The 18237-nt window shown below is 39.8% G+C and overlaps 1 protein-coding gene across 2 annotated transcripts; it reads right to left on the reverse strand.

Annotated features, from left to right (window-relative positions):
* Positions 1 to 852: 852 nt before the first annotated feature.
* Positions 853 to 17761, reverse strand: LOC106887432 (mitochondrial sodium/hydrogen exchanger 9B2-like). Of its 2 annotated transcripts, XM_014940948.1 has the most exons (11): positions 17563 to 17761; positions 15756 to 15939; positions 14111 to 14281; positions 11132 to 11274; positions 9044 to 9171; positions 7957 to 8132; positions 7323 to 7429; positions 6000 to 6149; positions 3815 to 3923; positions 3459 to 3595; positions 853 to 1684 (listed from the first exon to the last, which is right to left on the reverse strand). In XM_014940948.1, exons 1-11 carry the CDS (start codon positions 17755 to 17757, stop codon positions 1445 to 1447), a joined length of 1740 nt encoding a protein of 579 aa, XP_014796434.1. In that variant the 5' UTR covers positions 17758 to 17761; the 3' UTR covers positions 853 to 1444. The 2 variants fall into 2 exon arrangements, with proteins under 2 accessions (XP_014796434.1, XP_014796443.1); XM_014940957.1 differs by lacking the exon at positions 6000 to 6149.
* Between the last annotated feature and the right edge of the window lie 476 nt (positions 17762 to 18237).

The raw sequence follows: 18237 nt of genomic DNA on the forward strand, positions 1-18237 counted from the left end.
ACTATATTCCTGTAGTGGTCTCTTACGAAGGTTCACAGGCCTCTGCCTCTTCTACAGCCTCAGCACCTTCCTCATCCTCCTGGTTATTTGTCTGAGCCTTCTGCAAAAGTCTGGGCCCTGCCAAGCCAATAGCCAGGGCTCCGATTGGAGCGGTGATCAAGATAGCCAAGAAAGCTACTGTCAGTACATCCATCCCATATTTTTCCAGTTGCTCATCCTGATGGCTTCTTGCTGTATCCAGGGCAAGGGAACCTATTGCAGCCTGTAGGAAAGAACACATTGCTGAGATGGATCAAGTATCCTTTAGCACTGAAAGAGGAAAGAAAGGGACTCATCATCAGTCAACATTTAACATAAATGTGACAATTTTAGTACATTCAACCCATTTGTTTCTAGGGATTACATAGGTGTTATATTATACTTATGAGAACGACTTTCACTTGTCTACACTTTTAATTTCCTAAACTCGGGAGTTTATCTGGGTGGTTCCCTCCTGTGAAGAACATTGCTTAGCTGCCATTTTGTCCACATTTTTGGAGAATGTGTGATTATTGAAATGGGCCAGTATATTGCATATTGCCGCTATTAAAATGCCACACTTTGAAAATGTGTCCTGAAAACAGGCAACTAGTAGCAACTTCTGAAAATTTAGTTCACAAATCTTGCAACAACCCTTGCCTGTTCTGATTATTAACTTTTGTTTGCAAGTAATCATGCTACTGAGGCAAAGTCTAAATGACTTAATGATCACTGAAATAAAGGAGCAGGAACGCAGCCAGCCCGAGGCTTCTCTAGCAATATGGCTATCCACGTGCTGTTTCTTGCTGTGACCAAAGCTGACAAGTACACCACCTGCTGTTTCTTGCTGTGACCAAAGCTGACAAGTCCCTTGGAGGCACAAAGGGGTGCATGAGCTGTGAGGAAGAACAGCAATAGGAAAAGGCAAGTTTTGGAACTCAAATGAGGAAAGAGGGAACCGCCAACCCGTGGCAGGACTCGTTCACTGTTGTCAGCAGTCTCTAATTCAGAAGTTGCATTCTTTGAGCTGTTGAATTTGCCTTCTCACAGCCCAGTTTCAACCATCAAGAAGTTATTCACATTAGTCTCCATCTTCTTCTGTTTATATTCCACGTCATGACTCCACTCCATGCCTGAACAATTCTCATCCTCTCCCTGGCCTCACACCCACACGTTTCAAGTAACTGTTGACTGCTGACTTCTCAGTGACTCACTGCCTGGCCAGCCTATTCACTGTACGTTCAGATATTTCATCTCAAGGCACCATCAACATATAAAAATATTTTATAAAATTCCACCAGGGCTGCTTTTAAAATAGCAGACGTAGCTGACACTTGTTTTGGTTTCCTCCAGAAAGATTACAGACACGCTGTGTTTACTCAGCAGAAGCATAAGGGCAGAAGGACTATATTCCTGTAGTGGTCTCTTATGAAGGTTCACAGGCCTCTGCCTCTTCTACAGCCTCAGCACCTTCCTCATCCTCCTGGTTATTTGTCTGAGCCTTCTGCAAAAGTCTGGGCCCTGCCAAGCCAATAGCCAGGGCTCCGATTGGAGCGGTGATCAAGATAGCCAAGAAAGCTACCGTCAGTACATCCATCCCATATTTTTCCAGTTGCTCATCCTGATGGCTTCTTGCTGTATCCAGGGCAAGGGAACCTATTGCAGCCTGTAGGAAAGAACACATTGCTGAGATGGATCAAGTATCCTTTAGCACTGAAAGAGGAAAGAAAGGGACTCATCATCAGTCAACATTTAACATAAATGTGACATTTTTAGTACATTCAATCCATTTGTTTCTAGGGATTACATAGGTGTTATATTATACCTATGAGAATGACTTTCACTTGGCTACACTTTTAATTTTCTAAGCTCGGGAGTTTATCTGGGTGGTTCCCTCCTGTGAAGAACATTGCTTAGCTGCCATTTTGTCCACATTTTTGGAGAATGTGTGATTATTGAAATGGGCCAGTATATTGCATATTGCCGCTATTAAAATGCCACACTTTGAAAATGTGTCCTGAAAACAGGCAACTAGTAGCAGCTTCTGAAAATTTAGTTCACAAAGCTTGCAACAACCTTTGCCTGTTCTGATTATTAACTTTTGTTTGCAAGTAATCATGCTACTGAGGCAAAGTCTAAATGACTTAATGATCACTGAAATAAAGGAGCAGGAACGCAGCCAGCCCGAGGCTTCTCTAGCAATATGGCTATCAGCTCACCCCTTACTAAAATGACCACAAACTGAAAATCCATTCTGAGCCTCTGGTGTGACTGTCCCTGCAGGTGCTTCATGTGCTGTAAGAGGGAAACGCTTCTATCTTTGTTTTCAGAGTTCTTAGAAGCTGTACGTAAAGGCACAATAACCTGCAATGACTGAGAAATAGTTAAACTTCTAATGATACACATACAAGTCTGTCATTATTAAGAGTACAGCCCAGGATGCAAGCAATACAGCTTCCCACAGAAGGCTCTCCATGCACTTTTCTAGCAGACTTAGGGCAGTTTAGAATATTAACTATCCATGTACCACACTCTGCTGTTATTGAGCCTGATCCTCTCCCTGTTCACTGCTGTGCTCGTCGCGAGGAGCTCTGCTAAGGACAACGGATTTAGCCTGGAACAAGTCAGCCCACCTCTTACTAAAATGACCACAAATTGAAAACCCATTCTGAGCCTCTGGTGTGACTGTCCCTGCAGGTGCTTCATGTGCTGTAAGAGGGAAACACTTCTACCTTTGTTTCCAGAGTTCTCAGAAGCTGTTATGTAAAGGCATGATAACCTGCAATGGCTGAGAAATAGTTAAACTTCCTATGATACACATACGGTTCTCTGTCATTATTAAGAGTACAGCCCAGGATGCAAGCAATACAGCTTCCCACAGAAGGCTCTCCATGCACTTTTCTAGCAGACTTAGGGCAGTTTAGAATATAAACTGTCCATGTACCACACTCTGCTGTTATTGAGCCTGATCCTCTCCCTGTTCACTGCTGTACTCATTACATGGAGCTTTGCTAAGGACAACGGATTTAGCCTGGAACAAAAAGTGATGTTGGACTGTTTACCTGGACAGTGGCTTTGGGCATCCACGCCAACGAGACAAATACTGCTTCTATCTTTGTTTTCAGAGTTCTTAGAAGCTGTACGTAAAGGCACAATAACCTGCAATGACTGAGAAATAGTTAAACTTCTAATGATACACATACAAGTCTGTCATTATTAAGAGTACAGCCCAGGATGCAAGCAATACAGCTTCCCACAGAAGGCTCTCCATGCACTTTTCTAGCAGACTTAGGGCAGTTTAGAATATTAACTATCCATGTACCACACTCTGCTGTTATTGAGCCTGATCCTCTCCCTGTTCACTGCTGTGCTCGTCGCGAGGAGCTCTGCTAAGGACAACGGATTTAGCCTGGAACAAAAAGTGATGTTGGACTGTTTACCTGGACAGTGGCTTTGGGCATCCACGCCAACGAGACAAATACTTTCTCCTTGAAATTAAACCCAGCAAAACACACCATCAGGAACGTCACTATGAGTCGCACAACGAGGGCAATGGCTAATGTAGCAACACAGAGTCCTGCAACAGACAAACACTTCTCAGTACTTTTGTGCAGAGCTGCCAGAAGGGAATAAGCCTCCTAGAACTGTTACTTTACAGGGGCGTTGGGTCTTTGTTGGGGTTTGGTGGTTTTTTTGGCAGGGTCACGGCAGTCATAGTCTGCTTTCCTTTAGATTTCTTTATAGAGATTCTTTGGAAGCTAGTAATGAAAGCTGGATAATTAGTGAATGAGCTTACCAACAGTTTCAGGCCTAAGAGATGTAACAGATACTTCTGCTCCGATTAAACCAAAAAGAAAAGGTTGAAAGATGTTCCATGCAACTGCAACAATTTTTTCTACCTCCCTCTGCAATCAAACCAAAAATAATCTGTAAATGCACAAAAGTATGGCCAAGTAGACACAACATTTAATTATCAAAGGACAAACTGAAAAATGTATCATAAAGTCCCAAATTGCTCTTCCTTCTTTGACCTAAAGCTAAAAGATTCAAAATCAGTTGTGCATCTTTCAAAGGTCAGAGTGTGTCTTGCTCTGCTGGTAAATAAATACTTGCTATCTCAAGAAGAGAAATAAAAATCACGGATGTTTGAACAGCAACAGAGCAGTTTGCAGACGAGGAGGAAAATAAAGCATAGTTGATTTTCAGTATGTAGAAAGATGTCATTTGGACAGTTTTGCTATGAAGTTTCTGAGCCTTTAGGAACTACATGCTTAAATGTGTTCTTCTAGTTGTATCTGAGCAGAGTCAGCTCCTCAAAAGTTTCAGTCATGACCTAACTCCAGTCATGCTGTGCTCCATCAGAGACCTCTCTCCATATGAGCAGGAGCAAAGTTGGACTGAGCAAGTCTCAAATCCTGTACTAGCAAAAAGAGTTGAAATTTCCAGTGTGAGGTACTGTGTAAAGGCAAAGCCATCTTTTCTCCTTGTGCTTGAACTTTTCACCTAACAATTTTCCTAAAACAACTGCTGCCAAGATAAATGGGGATCTTACACTTATGTGAAGTGGTACACCCAGCATATCTAATAGCACTTCTTTTCTAATTGAGTTCTACAATAGCAAATGAACCTTCAGACTGGCATATGCGGAAAATATAAGTGCAGTGCTCTGTCACTTAATGATCAATCCAGGGCTTAGATGTATCCTGTCCTTGGTGTTCTCTCTGGGACTGATCCTGCAACATCTCTTGCTCTTCAGTCAGTGGTAGATGACTGCAATACAAAAACTTCTGTAAAGAGAACGAGGTGAAAAGATACTGATCTCGAAACATTTTTCTTTATTTGCCTCGGTTCTCCATGTTATCTTGCTCTTTTATTTTTTGGCAAAAACCCAGTCCTCTTTACGGATGTTAGCATTATTTCAGCATTTATGGACTGCATACACTCTTTTAAGATCCATCCTTTTGAAATGGTTTAAAAGCTTTTCATTAGAGAGCTGTATCAGTTGTAATATCTTAAGTAGTTAAGTCCCAAGATGAGTTTTTCTTCTATTAAAATTGTGTATTATTAATAAAATTTAATAGATTAATAAATCTATTAAAACAGTGCAATACTTTAAATAGAAACCATGGTTTCTTTTTTGTTTTAACAAACCTTGAGATCTTAACGAAGTCAGGGTCTAGGTGGGGATAATAATGTGGACTCTGCTATATCTGATCCCCTTTCCTTTCTCTTCTTCTCCCCTTCTCCTACTGCATATCGCAAGGCTACAGCTGTGAAAGAGAAAGATGCCCTAAAAACATTGTGTAGATGGTATCAAGCAAAAGGTACAGAAATGCAGCAGGGCAGCAACAGTTAAAGGAAGCAGGCTTAGTAGCTAAAAGAAACTGACGAAAAAGCAGTCTTTTGTATAGTTTTTGTATGGCCTTGTATCACCATTTCTTGTGGGCATCCTGCTCTCTAATTTAACCAGAATACACTGGCTGGAATTTGGAAAAGATGAGAGAGGATGGTTAATTACTGCTTTCCATTTCACCCCCCAAAACCACAGGGGACAAAACCTCAGGGAGTTCAGGCCATGAGGACAATGTACTTGGACACCTATTTGTAAATCTTACCATAAAGTGACTGTGTAAGGTTACAGACACTCTCACAGAGCTGGGACATAAAGCTTTGGATTCCTAGGCAAGTGTCTTGATAACTAAATCTCCTTTACATGGCTTAAGATGGCTAAGAAAAGCTTGTGAGCATTGCTCTGTCAGGACATTAGGCTCTGTATTGATATATATTCACATACACAGTTAACTTTCTCTCATGCTAAATGTTAAAGACTTCCAAAATACAAGTAGCATGTTTTGTTTAATCCGTACACTCCCTAGAGCTTCATAAATGCACCATTACCACCCCTGACAAATTCAAAATCCTGTCAAGGTGTACATTCAAAGGATTTTTGGTATGGTATGCTTCTTGATATAAACATTCACCTTTTCATCAGACCATCCCACACCTGCAACAAAAGCTAAGACTAATGTGCAGAGCCCTCCTGATCCAGGGAAGCCAAAATAGATGCTGCCAAAAACAGCAAACATGGACAGCCCAAGTACAAAATATGACCTCTTCCACGCCAGAGATGCCTGCAGCCAAGGAAAGAGACAAACAAAAAAGCAAATTTCTTTTAGAAATGGAGGAGTAATCTTACTTCTGTTAATTTTGAAAATAACAATTACCATTAACCATTGTAAAAGAATCAAAGCTTTCAAGTGAGACTTGAACTGTTCAGTTGAGTTGAGGGGTTTTTTTGGACATTGTTTTCTAAGAAATTTAATTTTTGGAAATGTAGTATTTTCTTTCTGGTGCCCATTCAAAATCTTACTGCCAATAGCCTTTTTGTATCACAAGGAACATGATGCTCTGTTCTAACAGCCCTGCTTCAGCTCTGATAAAAGCACAGGATTCTCTACCTGTGCAGTCAAGTACTAGAACAGTTTATCCAAAGAGAAGTGAAATCCTTGCCACTAGATGTTTTTAAGGACAAGTCAAACAAACATTTGCCAGGGACAGTCTAGTTTTATTTGATCCAGCCTCACAGCAGACAGTTATATCTCTGCTGTTGTTCCCCATTTCTATTTATTCATTTAGCTCCTGTATTATGCTGCTTATGTTATTTAATAAGAAGAAAATTTGGTTCCACTAAGGGCAATAGATGCTTTGCAAATTGACTTCAGCAGTCCAGAACCTACCTACTTTCTTCCACAATTTTCTGTTCACTTAATTGCCTCTTAATAGTAAATTATTGGACCACTATATATACCTCAATTTTTATTGAAAGTAACACATTCTAATTGGCTCTAATGATACACCCAATCACATAAAGTCTACAATCTGTCCACTTTACTTATTTTTAATCTTATAGACATCTTATAGAAGTAAACATCTTTTAGAAGTAAATGTGTCGTGCATCAATCTGATGATTATTTTACTGTCTGAAATGGGCATCAGACCCTTCCTACTTTATGTGTGGACATTTCCACCACCTTCAATGAGAGCAGGATGATGAGCTGGTTTCCAAACTCTGCATCAGGAAGGACTATGAGATCATACATTGTTATTGTTGAAGTACAGAAGTAATCATCTATAAAACACGTCTTCACTTGACAGGCTTTGCATCCTGGAAGTTGTTATTGCTGTACATAGCTTTCCCCTAAAATAGCTTCACATGAAGCTTGGAAATTAGTAATTTACGAACATCATCCCTTAAATGAAGAATCTCTATTTTCTAAGAAGATTTTTTTTTACTGGGTTTTTACCTGATCGTGGCTTGGGAAATATCGAACAAACATTCCTAGAATCCCCCCGGCTGCGATGCCAACAGCAACCTCCAGCACTCCACGGAGTACATTGTACAGAGTAGAACCTATTTGGCAACAGAAAAACAGGTTCAGTAAGCCACGGACAGACCACTGTAGACATACAAGGGCAATTCCAGGACAGTGTCTGCTTTAAATTACTTGAGGGCAAAGGGGTTCAGGAGGGAACCTATGGGCCTGAAAGAACTGGATAGTGCAGCTTTCTCTCTCTGAAACCTCATGCCAAGGAAGTGTGCCAGAGAAGCCAGAGAAAGAGCCACTGCAAGACCATTGCCAAACCCTGGGTAATTTGAAAGCAGTTAAGTTGGGCCTGCAGGGACCAGGCTTGGCAGTTAAGGGAGCTGAGAAGGGAAAAATGTTCTCTGAAAGTTCTTGTGAGCCACAACTCAGAGCAGACAATGTTACACCAAGACTTTTGATCATAGGTGATTTCCCTCTCAATATTCGAGTTCATACATGAACTTTATAAGGAGATGTCATTAAGTTCTGAAGCAGTCAGTCACAACAGAGCACACATTCTTCAAAATATCACTGTTTGTTCTGGATTTCACCACGTACAGATTAACCAGCATACCGGAAGAGAAAGCCATCCCAAGGCACGTGTTGAAGCCTGTGATAGCCAGAATATCATCGATGCTGCCAGCTGCCATGAGCAAAGTCGGAATGCCTTTCTCCACCCCATATCCCCCAGCTTGTAAAATCAGCATTGAGGGAACCACCACAGCAGGGGAGACTGCACCTAGAACAAAACTGAAAACATACAGGTTCAGCCCCTCTTAAAAAGAAAGCACTGAACTAAAGGACTTCAAAACATTCTGACCCCAATTCTTTTACAGTATAAATAAACAGACCCTTTACATAAGGTATCTTTCTTACCTTTCCCTGCTAATTACAAGTAGGGATATTTCTATGCAAATTTGCAATCGGTTTTACATCCTGCCCCACTCAATAGTATCAAAAGTAAAGGGCTCCACAGACTAAGACTTGAGTCTACAGTACAGGCCACTTATGTTCCCTAATATATGCCTTGATTGTCCCATTTAGGAGCTGATCTAGTAGACATCCTTAAGGCTCGGCAGCCCAGTTCCTCCTCATAAAAATCAGTGTATTGCAGAGGAGGAGAAGTTCATCCATCTTGCTCTAGTATATGGGTCCAGACCAAGTCCACCAGTTTAGATAGAACTAGATGGAAAAGGTTTCCTCCCTCTTCAGGGATATTACTCCAGAATATGACACGCCACATTCTTATCCTTGACTTGATAGGAAGACTGTCCTATGTGCCTCTCTCCACCGGGAAATTCTGAATTCCAGAAGGAAGATTCTCCAAATTGGACTATCATTTTCTGTCCCTCAAAGCCCCTTGTGTTGTGGTTAAAGACTCAGGGATTGCACCATCCTTTTTCCTTCTTCAAGTGCCCAGATCACAAACACAGAAGAGGAATAATGCAAGTAATCCTCCACAGCCTGGAAATTTGACCTTTAAATTAGCCCCAGAGCCAGACACGTACAGTGAGCAACCAACCACAGGAGCGAAGCACAGCTTCCTAACTGGCAATAACTGAGGCCTCTGCTTGGCACAGAGAACTAACTGCACTTAGAACATTTAGCTGTAGCATGAAAACGGGCACCGTTGTCACACGGGAGAAAAGAGAGCACGTTACCCTAATATAAATCCCCATTGCCACGGCAAATGCATGAACAAGTAGGCAAGGACAGCAGCTGTGCACGTTTCTGAGATGCACGGTCCGAAAGAAAGCCGCAAACAGACTGCTTTGAGCTTCTTAAGAGCCTGCAATACACAACCATATTCAGACATCAGTACCCTTGGCTTTTTGGAGATGAAATACATTGTGAACTGATAGGGTTTATTGAAAGAATTCCCTCTGAGCCGCAGCACAGGATGTGACAGCTTTACGTGGCCTAAGCCGGAGACAGGCTCGAGCACAACTGGATTTGGATATAAAATTCCAAGCGTGGGAGTGCAACCCACTGCATCCAGGTTCAAAAAGGTTCCTGCACGTCACAGGAAGGAGTGGCAGAGAATTCTGTTTGGCAGAGCAAACTACATGTGAGAGGCTAGACTAGCTAGGATCCATTTGATCCTCAACACAGCTGACTTAACCATAGTCACTTGAGGTCATTTGTTCCATCCGCATAAGATTTTGTTATAATCCCACCAGTTGCGTGAGCACCCCTAAAAAATTGTCCCCAAATCCATGAACCAATCATGAAAAGGTGTAGAGCTACATAAAGTTGGCACAAGGAGCCAAGCTCAGCAGCTTCTCTTCAAAAATTTCTCAAAACCAGAGCATTTACTTGTAACAGCTGCCTTTCTTTAATAGTTAGTCACAAACATGACTCTGTTAGGACAGGTTCCTAATTTTGACATGGGAAAAAACCACCACAATGAGTTGTACTTTTTACCAGTGCAGTTTATCCTGGCATAATTAGGGCTGAGAATACCAGAGCAACTGACATCTTTGTCTTCACAGCTTCAATTACACGAGGAACAATTGTAACTGCATCAAAGCATTGCTACATACAGAGCCCAAATGACAGTTTTGATTGCCACACGGGAGAAAAAATGAGTCAAAGATGAAGCTCCTTTGGCAAAAAAAAAAGTTGTCATGGAGTAGAAAGAAAAGGATTCTCACAGAACTAAGCATGCAAGCTGTGTGTAACAACACAGTCGTGCTCATACAAGACTGAATGTCTTGGAAAAATGGATGATAGTAATCTAGGAAACCAGGCATTTTTTCAAGAATGACAGAACCTATTTTCCTAAGTATCTGAAGCATTGGCAACTCCCTTGGTTAAGAAACATCAGTTTAGTTGTTCTGAACTAGTTGTACTTCACCTAAGTTTTACAGAAACTTAAAACAGTCCCTTAAGCTTAAATACTTAGGGGCCAAGATGGTAGAGCTTTATTTCAGCCAGCTGATTCTGATCAAGAAAACCTTGCCTTTGTTAATTTATGGAATGTCACATTTCATAGTGTGCAGAGGAAGACTATTTTTTTTTCACAGAAGCTTTATGGGCTTTATTGTGATGTGAAGCATTGTTTCCAAGGTGCAGCAGGACTCATCTTTGCAACCAGAATATTTGCATAAAAATGGCAATAATTCAAAAAAAAAAAAAAGTAAAATCGAAATCGACACACAGGTTTGGATTTTTTGGTTGGTTGGGTTTTTTTGACTGGTATCAATACAAGCATTATTTTTTTTCAAGGACTGGGGAATTCTTCAGTGTAAATTGACAAGAGTATTTGCCAGGGAGTGTAAACTCTTCCTGACACATTTTTTTTCAAGGATTGGAGAATATTTCAGTGTAAAGTGACAGAATATTTGCCAGGGAGTGTAAACTCTTCCTGACAGACAATGATGGAGCACGTCCTCAAGATGTTCTGCTCACAAAATTCAGGAAATTTTTTTAAGGCAAGGGAGAAAATAGTCATAAAATCAGTTTTCTTCAGGTATTTTTTGGATTGCTTGCCTACTCTACAAATCCAACTGCCAATATTAAACACAACTATGCAATAGAAACTATGCTTTCTGTAGTGCTCTAATTTGCAGATCCCACAAATCCAACTGCCAATATTAACACATGACTATGCAATAGAAACTCTGCTTTCTGTAGTGCTCTAATTTGCAGATCCTGTAAGACTGAACAGTTCAATATTTTTAACAGAACTGATTATTCAATTTTTTCAATCTGTATACTGTGTCTCAAACAAACGGTTGATGCCATACCTTTGGGTCCAGGCCGAGTCCTGCTCGGGTCAAGATAATTGAAAGAGCAACATTCCTCAGTGCAGCAGACCAGCGTAGCTTTATCTGGACGATGTCACTGATGAACGGGGTATTTCGGATTAGGAAACCAGCAAGTAGCATCCCTTAAGTGAAAGCAAATAAGCTCCTGTCAAATGATCTGTTTTTATTGCACAAGAGAAGCTTGCACAGCATTCTTAAAAACAGACACCGTATTTATGAGAGACAAAGAAACCGTTCCTGTTCTGAATTTTTAGCCGCGTTTTAACAAAGGGGACTGAGGTTTGGAAAGAGAGAGACGTGTTTAAAGCAATAAAAGCAGCCTAAGAACACACCAAGTCACCAATGAATAAATCCATAGGATGCTGACATATAGCTTTGGTGAGAGTCAACAGAATTCAGCTTTGTTCATCAGGTGCAGGTGATACAAAAGCAAAGACACCTCTTAAGCAAAGACACCTCTGCATCCTTAAAGATATTTTTCTTGTTAGCTTGTTTTAACATGAAAAGAGGAAGATCATCTGGTACTGTGTGTTTATCTCAGAAGTTGAAAATGGTTAAAAATTTACCTTAAGCAAAGACACCTCTGCATCCTTAAAGATATTTTTCTTGTTAGCTTGTTTTAACATAAAAAGAGGAAGATCATCTGGTACTGTGTATTTATCTCAGAAGTTGAAAATGGTTAAAAATCCTCTTAGATGCAAGAAATGCAGGCGTCACAGGTAATGCTGAGTTCATTGGGAAATACAATCTAAAACGGCTAATCATGGACTAACTTAGATATTTTAAAACGTTTAGGCAATATGATTCTTATGCGAAGGGAGGAAAAAAGAGGGAGGAAAATCAGGAACTTGCTCTTATTCTCTATTTGAGCTTCTTGCAAGATCCAAACTTTTGCAAATATTAGAAAAACTGTTTAATCAGAGACTTTCTTAAAAGCTATCAGAACTGTAGCTCTGGAAGTTAACAGAAAAGTGCAGGAAAGGGTGACTTCAAATATAGATCTTTGGAGATTCATTGTAGGTCCTGCTGATGTAAAGGTACATTTTTTTTTTGTGGTGTAGTTTTATATTAGCCACGTTAAGAAGCAGGAAACGGAAAAAAGACAAAAAGTAAACAAACACTAGGCTTAGGTTGGTGTTGGCTTGGTGTGAGCCTTGGCTGTGGACTTGATTTGTCCTGGAGGATGCTAAACTTTCAGTCATTGTCCTTCCCGGAAAAAAAGCAGTGGCAAAATTAATCTGCAGTACCTCATGACAATTATATCAAACCAGCATAATCATCACATGCTTTTTGCAATGTTTGCTTGAGGTCCGAGTCACTAGAGCTACCCCGATCTAGAAATCTACTTAAAACAAAAAACTGCACCTCAGAAGATATTTTCACTGTTCTGCTCCATGTTGCCTGCTGCAGAAACCCCTCTGCAATGTATACCTAAAGTATACTATATGACTGTTTCAGTAGCAATTTCACTGCTTTTTTCCCTCAAAAGCTCACTATAAGGTGTGTAAGTGCTCAGCCAGCCACATTACACTCAACTGCACTTGGCACAATTGCCTTAAAGGCGTGGAAGAGTACAAGATTTGTATTTTAAGTGTTGAAAAGAATATTCAAAGGCATTGTCTATCTCTTCTTCTGACTCATAGACTTCTCCAACTTTCCTCAGACGGGGGATCTGAATAATGAACTCTGTCCTCAGCAACTCAACAGACATGTGCTGTCATGCTCAAGTTTCTGTTGTTCAGTATTACCTGTCTGACAAAGCAGTTTCATGCTCAGCTCATAACTTTTAGATACAGATGTAGTGAAAAAAAAAGCAGAATCCAAACGGTCAGAAACTTTTCCCTTTTTTTTTTTTTTAAGGGGGGGGTGTTTACTTAGAAAGGGCGGACTCCCTGTGTGTTACATTCTGTGTTCATATTATCGCAGCCTGCGTGCTATATGCAAAACTTCCCTCCCTCTCATTTGAATTTTTTCTTGCTGGTGAAACTGAGCAGTGGGAGAAGGCACCTGCTGCCTGGACGGAGCTGCATTTGAAGCTACAGAGCCCTTCTGCAAGCAGCGTTACTGTGTGAGGCACACCAGCAGCTATGCAGGTTACAAAATCACATCCGTGCTCCACAGGCAGATATTTTTAGCCCACTCGGCCAGAAAGTTTTACTGGCTGTCAACAGCTTTGCTCAGTTATGCACCAAGCACAGTAAAGGGGCAGCATACAGCTGGTGAAAAGAACCTGGACATCACAGCACTACACAATATTGTACTGCTTCTGATGATGTCGGAATTAACTTCATTTTCATCTCCTATTTCTATTTTGCATTTTTATGTAAAATAAGTTGCTGATATGAAAAACAATGTTATGATTGATTCAAAAGAATTTGTCTTTTCAGAAGAATTATTCCATGTGGTGAGTTTATTTTCTGAGTTTCAAGATCTCAAGATTTATCTCAAGATTTCAGTTATCTTGAGATAATGGAAGGAGAAGAAAATAAATTGCTTTGGATTACCAGTAGTAGGGAATTCCTGTAGTGTTTTCTTTGGAAAATATTTTTCCTGTGCAAGATACACGTGAAACAGTTCAGCAACAATTTCCTTATGAATTAATTATTCTACTGTAACAGGAGGTCCGCAATAAGACTCCTGTTTAGTGATATTAAAAACCAAATTTTAAGCAACTTTGACAGAGGGGACTAAAGGATAATAACCTTTGAATCTGTAGGTATACAGTTCTCCCCAAAGAATTAAGAGGAGAGCCTCAGTAACATACAATTTCACCTGACAATTCGGGGAATTTTGCACCTTCTTAGAGAGGACCAGATAAAAGTCACTTGGAAAAGCTACAGATTTTGAGCATGACACAGTTTGTTTGCTCCCAATGCAAATATATCTAGCATGCAGACATTACTTTACTAGTTTAAACAACACAAATATTCAGGAAGAAAAGAAGGAAGGATATCTTACCCAGAAGAGCGGGGAGAGGGGGTAGTGTTCGTATTTTAATGAATCCAAAAATTTTACCTCCAATGACAGCAAAAAAATAAAGAAAGAGAATTCCAAACAGGTTTCCACCGGGGAGACACTCAGTCCCAGTGATGGACCAAACCACAGCCCAGACCAGGACCACGATTGCAACTGGAACAAAACAAGAAATGCTCATATTTAATCAGCTCCCCAGGACAACTTTGTTTGCTCTTATATCACATTTGTTTATCTACTAAGGAAAAAGGTACCATGATTTTCAGAAATAAAATCACTTACGTTAAAAATTACTTTAATCATAGGGATTTTATAAACCCTAAGATACTTTAAAAAAATGGTAACAGGAACATGATTAGGGAACAAAAAGTACTGAGTGAGCCTTGAACTACTCTGGAAAGCACTTTACAGGTCCCAAATTTAAGGCAAAGACTTTTCACTAACTCATCTTGCATTTGGTTATCTTCTTTCAGCTACTTCACAACTGCAATAAGAACCTGCTGCTGTACAGCCTGGCACATCTTCGAGCTAATGATGGCAGCTCCAGCCTACTTTTAAAAAGAATTTCAGTATCATAATTTTTTAGCTGGATATTCTTGTGCAACACATTGATATCCCTGGGGAAAAAAATCTGAAGAAGGTCACGTCTCTGGATAACCTGAAGTAGTACAGATATTTCCCTTGATACAACAGCCAAAAAGGGATAACATACAGGAAAAAAAAATGTTCTGAAAAATATTATGAGAACATTAAGTGAAAATATTGTAGAATATGTGGAAATGTGATGCTCTTTTCAAGTTCCAAAATCTGTTCCTACAGTTATCAAACAAAAACAAGGCATGCATAGATATAAAAGCAGAAGATTGAAGGACAGGAAAAAAGATGTTGAATAAATCCCCCTTGTTATAATCATGAGAAAACGTATTACATTTTTACACTGGATTTTTCTTAATCTTATTTGAGGGTGACAGGTGGCAAAGGAAAGACAAGTAGATTTCCAAACATAAAAGGCTAAGAATCCTAAGTGAGAGAGAATGGAGGCTGTGGAAGCAGTCAAAGCCACAGGAAGCATCTTTTGCTAGGAAAAGCCTGAAATGCCTGGTTAGCAAAGCATTCACTTCTGTGAGCCATCAGTGAATGGCAAATCTTAAACTTGAGCAGTCAGTTTGCCTTGTAGCTAGGATTCATGGCTTTAAGAAACAAAAGAACCTGGCCAAACATAAGACTGCAAAGTCTCACGTTTGTTGCCTTCATTCAACACAAAGCCATCCAGTGTGCCAAAAACCCAGCTGTGTTAATAATAATCTCAATGCTCTCACACCAAAATGAACTATCAAGATGAGAATTAGGAGGTCTTTCTTCTCATGAAAACAATTTGCAAATTGCAAAAACATACCTACCATGTTAACCACAGAAGAGAGAATGGAGGAACAAAAATTACAAATTCAAATCTTAGCTTCACTTAATTTTTTTTTTCCTGCTAGAATGTTGAAACAAAAGTGTGATTTGTAAAACATAGCTATTTCTCTTCATTGTTTTCAAGGACAATAGACAGATGGTATCATCACATCTAGAAAAACGAATACTTCATTTGCCATTTCTCAGGTTAATTAAATTATTTCTTACATACCATTTGTCACTGTTTGGGCCAGTAAACCCTGAGGAGGACAAGTAAATATTTGCCTCCAAGTTCTTGCAGGTATTGAAGAGGCTGCTATCGGTTCCGGAGGTGGCTGAGCACAGTGATTCAAGAGAGCAGTTTCTTCTGTTTGTATAGTCCCATCAGTACCTTTGGCATCTGCTGTTGGTCCCTCCTGAATGAAAACAATTGACACTCTCTCAGAAGTGGCACTGTAGACATTTGAAGTAGCGTACAAGACCTGGAATCAGCTGTGATGCACTAGATCCACACCATCTACAAGTGACTGCATTGACTACACAATCGCTGTAGGAACAGTCCAGCTTTGGAGCATATTTGGGATTTCTGGTTATGTGTTTGTTTTTGCGTGGCACAGGGAGCTGCATGTGAGAGACTGAGAGACATTCGCCTTTTAATCTGCAACTGGCAGGACTCCTGTCCCAATACAAATAGTACCTGTTCAGCAACGATATCAGCATATTTGATGGAGAAACAATATTAATAGGGCAGGTTCGGCTTATCTTGTATATTAGCAAAATGTTTATCAGTATTTTCCACAATTTGGTAGGTAGGGTTCTGCTTCCAGACTGGATTCCACACTACAGTTAACGATTAGCATCATTCAAGTGAAAAAATGTCTTTAATACAACTCCTAAATAACTTCTGGTGCAATGCCTTGAACCAAATAGCAAAACTTACTTCTAGTTAGACAAAGATGAAAGAAACAGAAGAGCTGGCCACTGCAAGCCTTACTCACATGATCCATTGCTGGAAGGCTCAAGCTGGTAAGTCAAGGTAGAGATGGAGAAATACTACCCTGGGAGTTATTTCCTTGAAGAATAGTTCCCTGAAGCTGTTCTCTTATACTGATTCATCTGCTTATCCATATTCATAACCAAAGCACTTTTTGACCATTTTTGGATATGTGTCCCACTCCATTTTAGGGTCCTTATTTTTTGATATTAATCATCTACCTTTCCTTACGATTATTCACCTTCATGTCAGCTCATTGTCACAGCATGGACATGGAATTCTTGCCTACACTGTGGTTTGGCCCTCCTCCAGTGACAGTTCCACATTTCCCACTATTTTTCTGTCTCATCTCTATCTCTCTCCATATATATATATGTATATATATATCCTTTACTCAGAGTCACAGCTGGAACACAAATCTTGTGAGCTCTCAGCATGGAGTTACTTGTTTCTCTACCCTGTGATTCTGTGATCACCAGCTACCCATGTCTATAAAGATATACCATATGATATTTTTAGAGTTACACTATACTATACATACACTCTATGTTTGTTCTAAAGTGTCTTTTATGTTAAGAATGTTATTCTTACTTGCATTTACTGCAAATCTTCTTCAAAGCTGTAGGCATTTCCAAGAACACTGGCAATATGCATAGAGACATTTAAAACAATGATTTGTGGGGTTTTATTTTTAATAGATAAGAAAAGGAAGACGTGCATGAACAACTTTCAGCCAGTGGTCTGACAGGCACAATTCAAAAGCAAAGAAGCAACCTTAAGTCCACACAATTCTCTTCCCTCACTGATTGTAAAAGGCACGCTGATGCATTTTCCACTTCAAGCTGAAATCACCACCACTGATTTTCAGCAATCCGCAGACTTTTAGAAACTGAACATTTGTTAGTTGTAAGAAATTCCCACTGAGGAGATTTCTCTTTGCATTCTCTTCAGCTATAGGTATTTTAACAGATGTAGAAAGAAAAAGGAAAGGAAAAGGAGGGTTCCGTTTGACTAAAAATTGTACTTTGAGATCCTAATTAATTACCTCGCTTTGCTCATGCATGGGAATCATGCCATTTCTGTCACATACTGATGGGTCAGGATTTTCATTGTCACGTACAGTATCCTCCTTTACCATTGTTACAAACCTAGGAAAAGCAATAAAGATAGACAAATTAGAGACAAACAATATTATTTCCCAGCTAGAAGACTTCTCAGTGATGTTCCCTCCCCCCTCCATAGATCAGGTGAAAAAACCTTCACAGCTCAATTTGGAATTTAGTGTTTTTTGCATACCTCTATATGCTGTATATAAGAACAAAAACCAGAAAACTAGAAAGTAACAGAAGATGAGTATTAAGCTTACAAAGTCATGCACTAAAAAAAATAAAATTTAAAAAAATAATATCTGAGTTTTAGAATCATGGTAATCTGAGCTAACCTGTTATTTCCTCCTTAAAAGTATGGCCGTGATATAGATATATATCTTTTTGTTCCTCATATCAGCACAAGATAAAGGTTATTTGCTGTCAACACCACTTACCAGGATGATTAGTTCTGAACCTGTCACAGGCCCTCTGTGCGTGGCAGTGGAGGCGACCATTGCATAAAGCTAACAACAACAACTGTAGTTTCTAAAGCATACACATGAGGGGACACTTTTTTCTTGAACTTAAACCTGATCAAATCCAGCTTGATTTTCAGGGGAATTTTCAAGAAC

This window comes from Calidris pugnax, unplaced genomic scaffold, assembly GCF_001431845.1.
Source record: "Calidris pugnax isolate Ruff unplaced genomic scaffold, ASM143184v1 scaffold34, whole genome shotgun sequence".
Classification (NCBI taxonomy): Eukaryota; Metazoa; Chordata; class Aves; order Charadriiformes; family Scolopacidae; genus Calidris; species Calidris pugnax.

Excerpts from the sequence above, each read along its gene's own strand:
- LOC106887432 (XM_014940948.1), bottom strand. The coding sequence starts at position 17,757 with ATGGAGGGGGGAGGGAACATCACTGAGAAGTCTTCTAGCTGGGAAATA. Across the intron at positions 11,275-14,110 it reads CCCTCTCCCCGCTCTTCTGG|GGATGCTACTTGCTGGTTTC; the intron begins GTAAGATATCCT and ends CTTTCACTTAAG. Across the intron at positions 3,596-3,814 it reads TCTTAGGCCTGAAACTGTTG|GACTCTGTGTTGCTACATTA; the intron begins GTAAGCTCATTC and ends TGTCTGTTGCAG.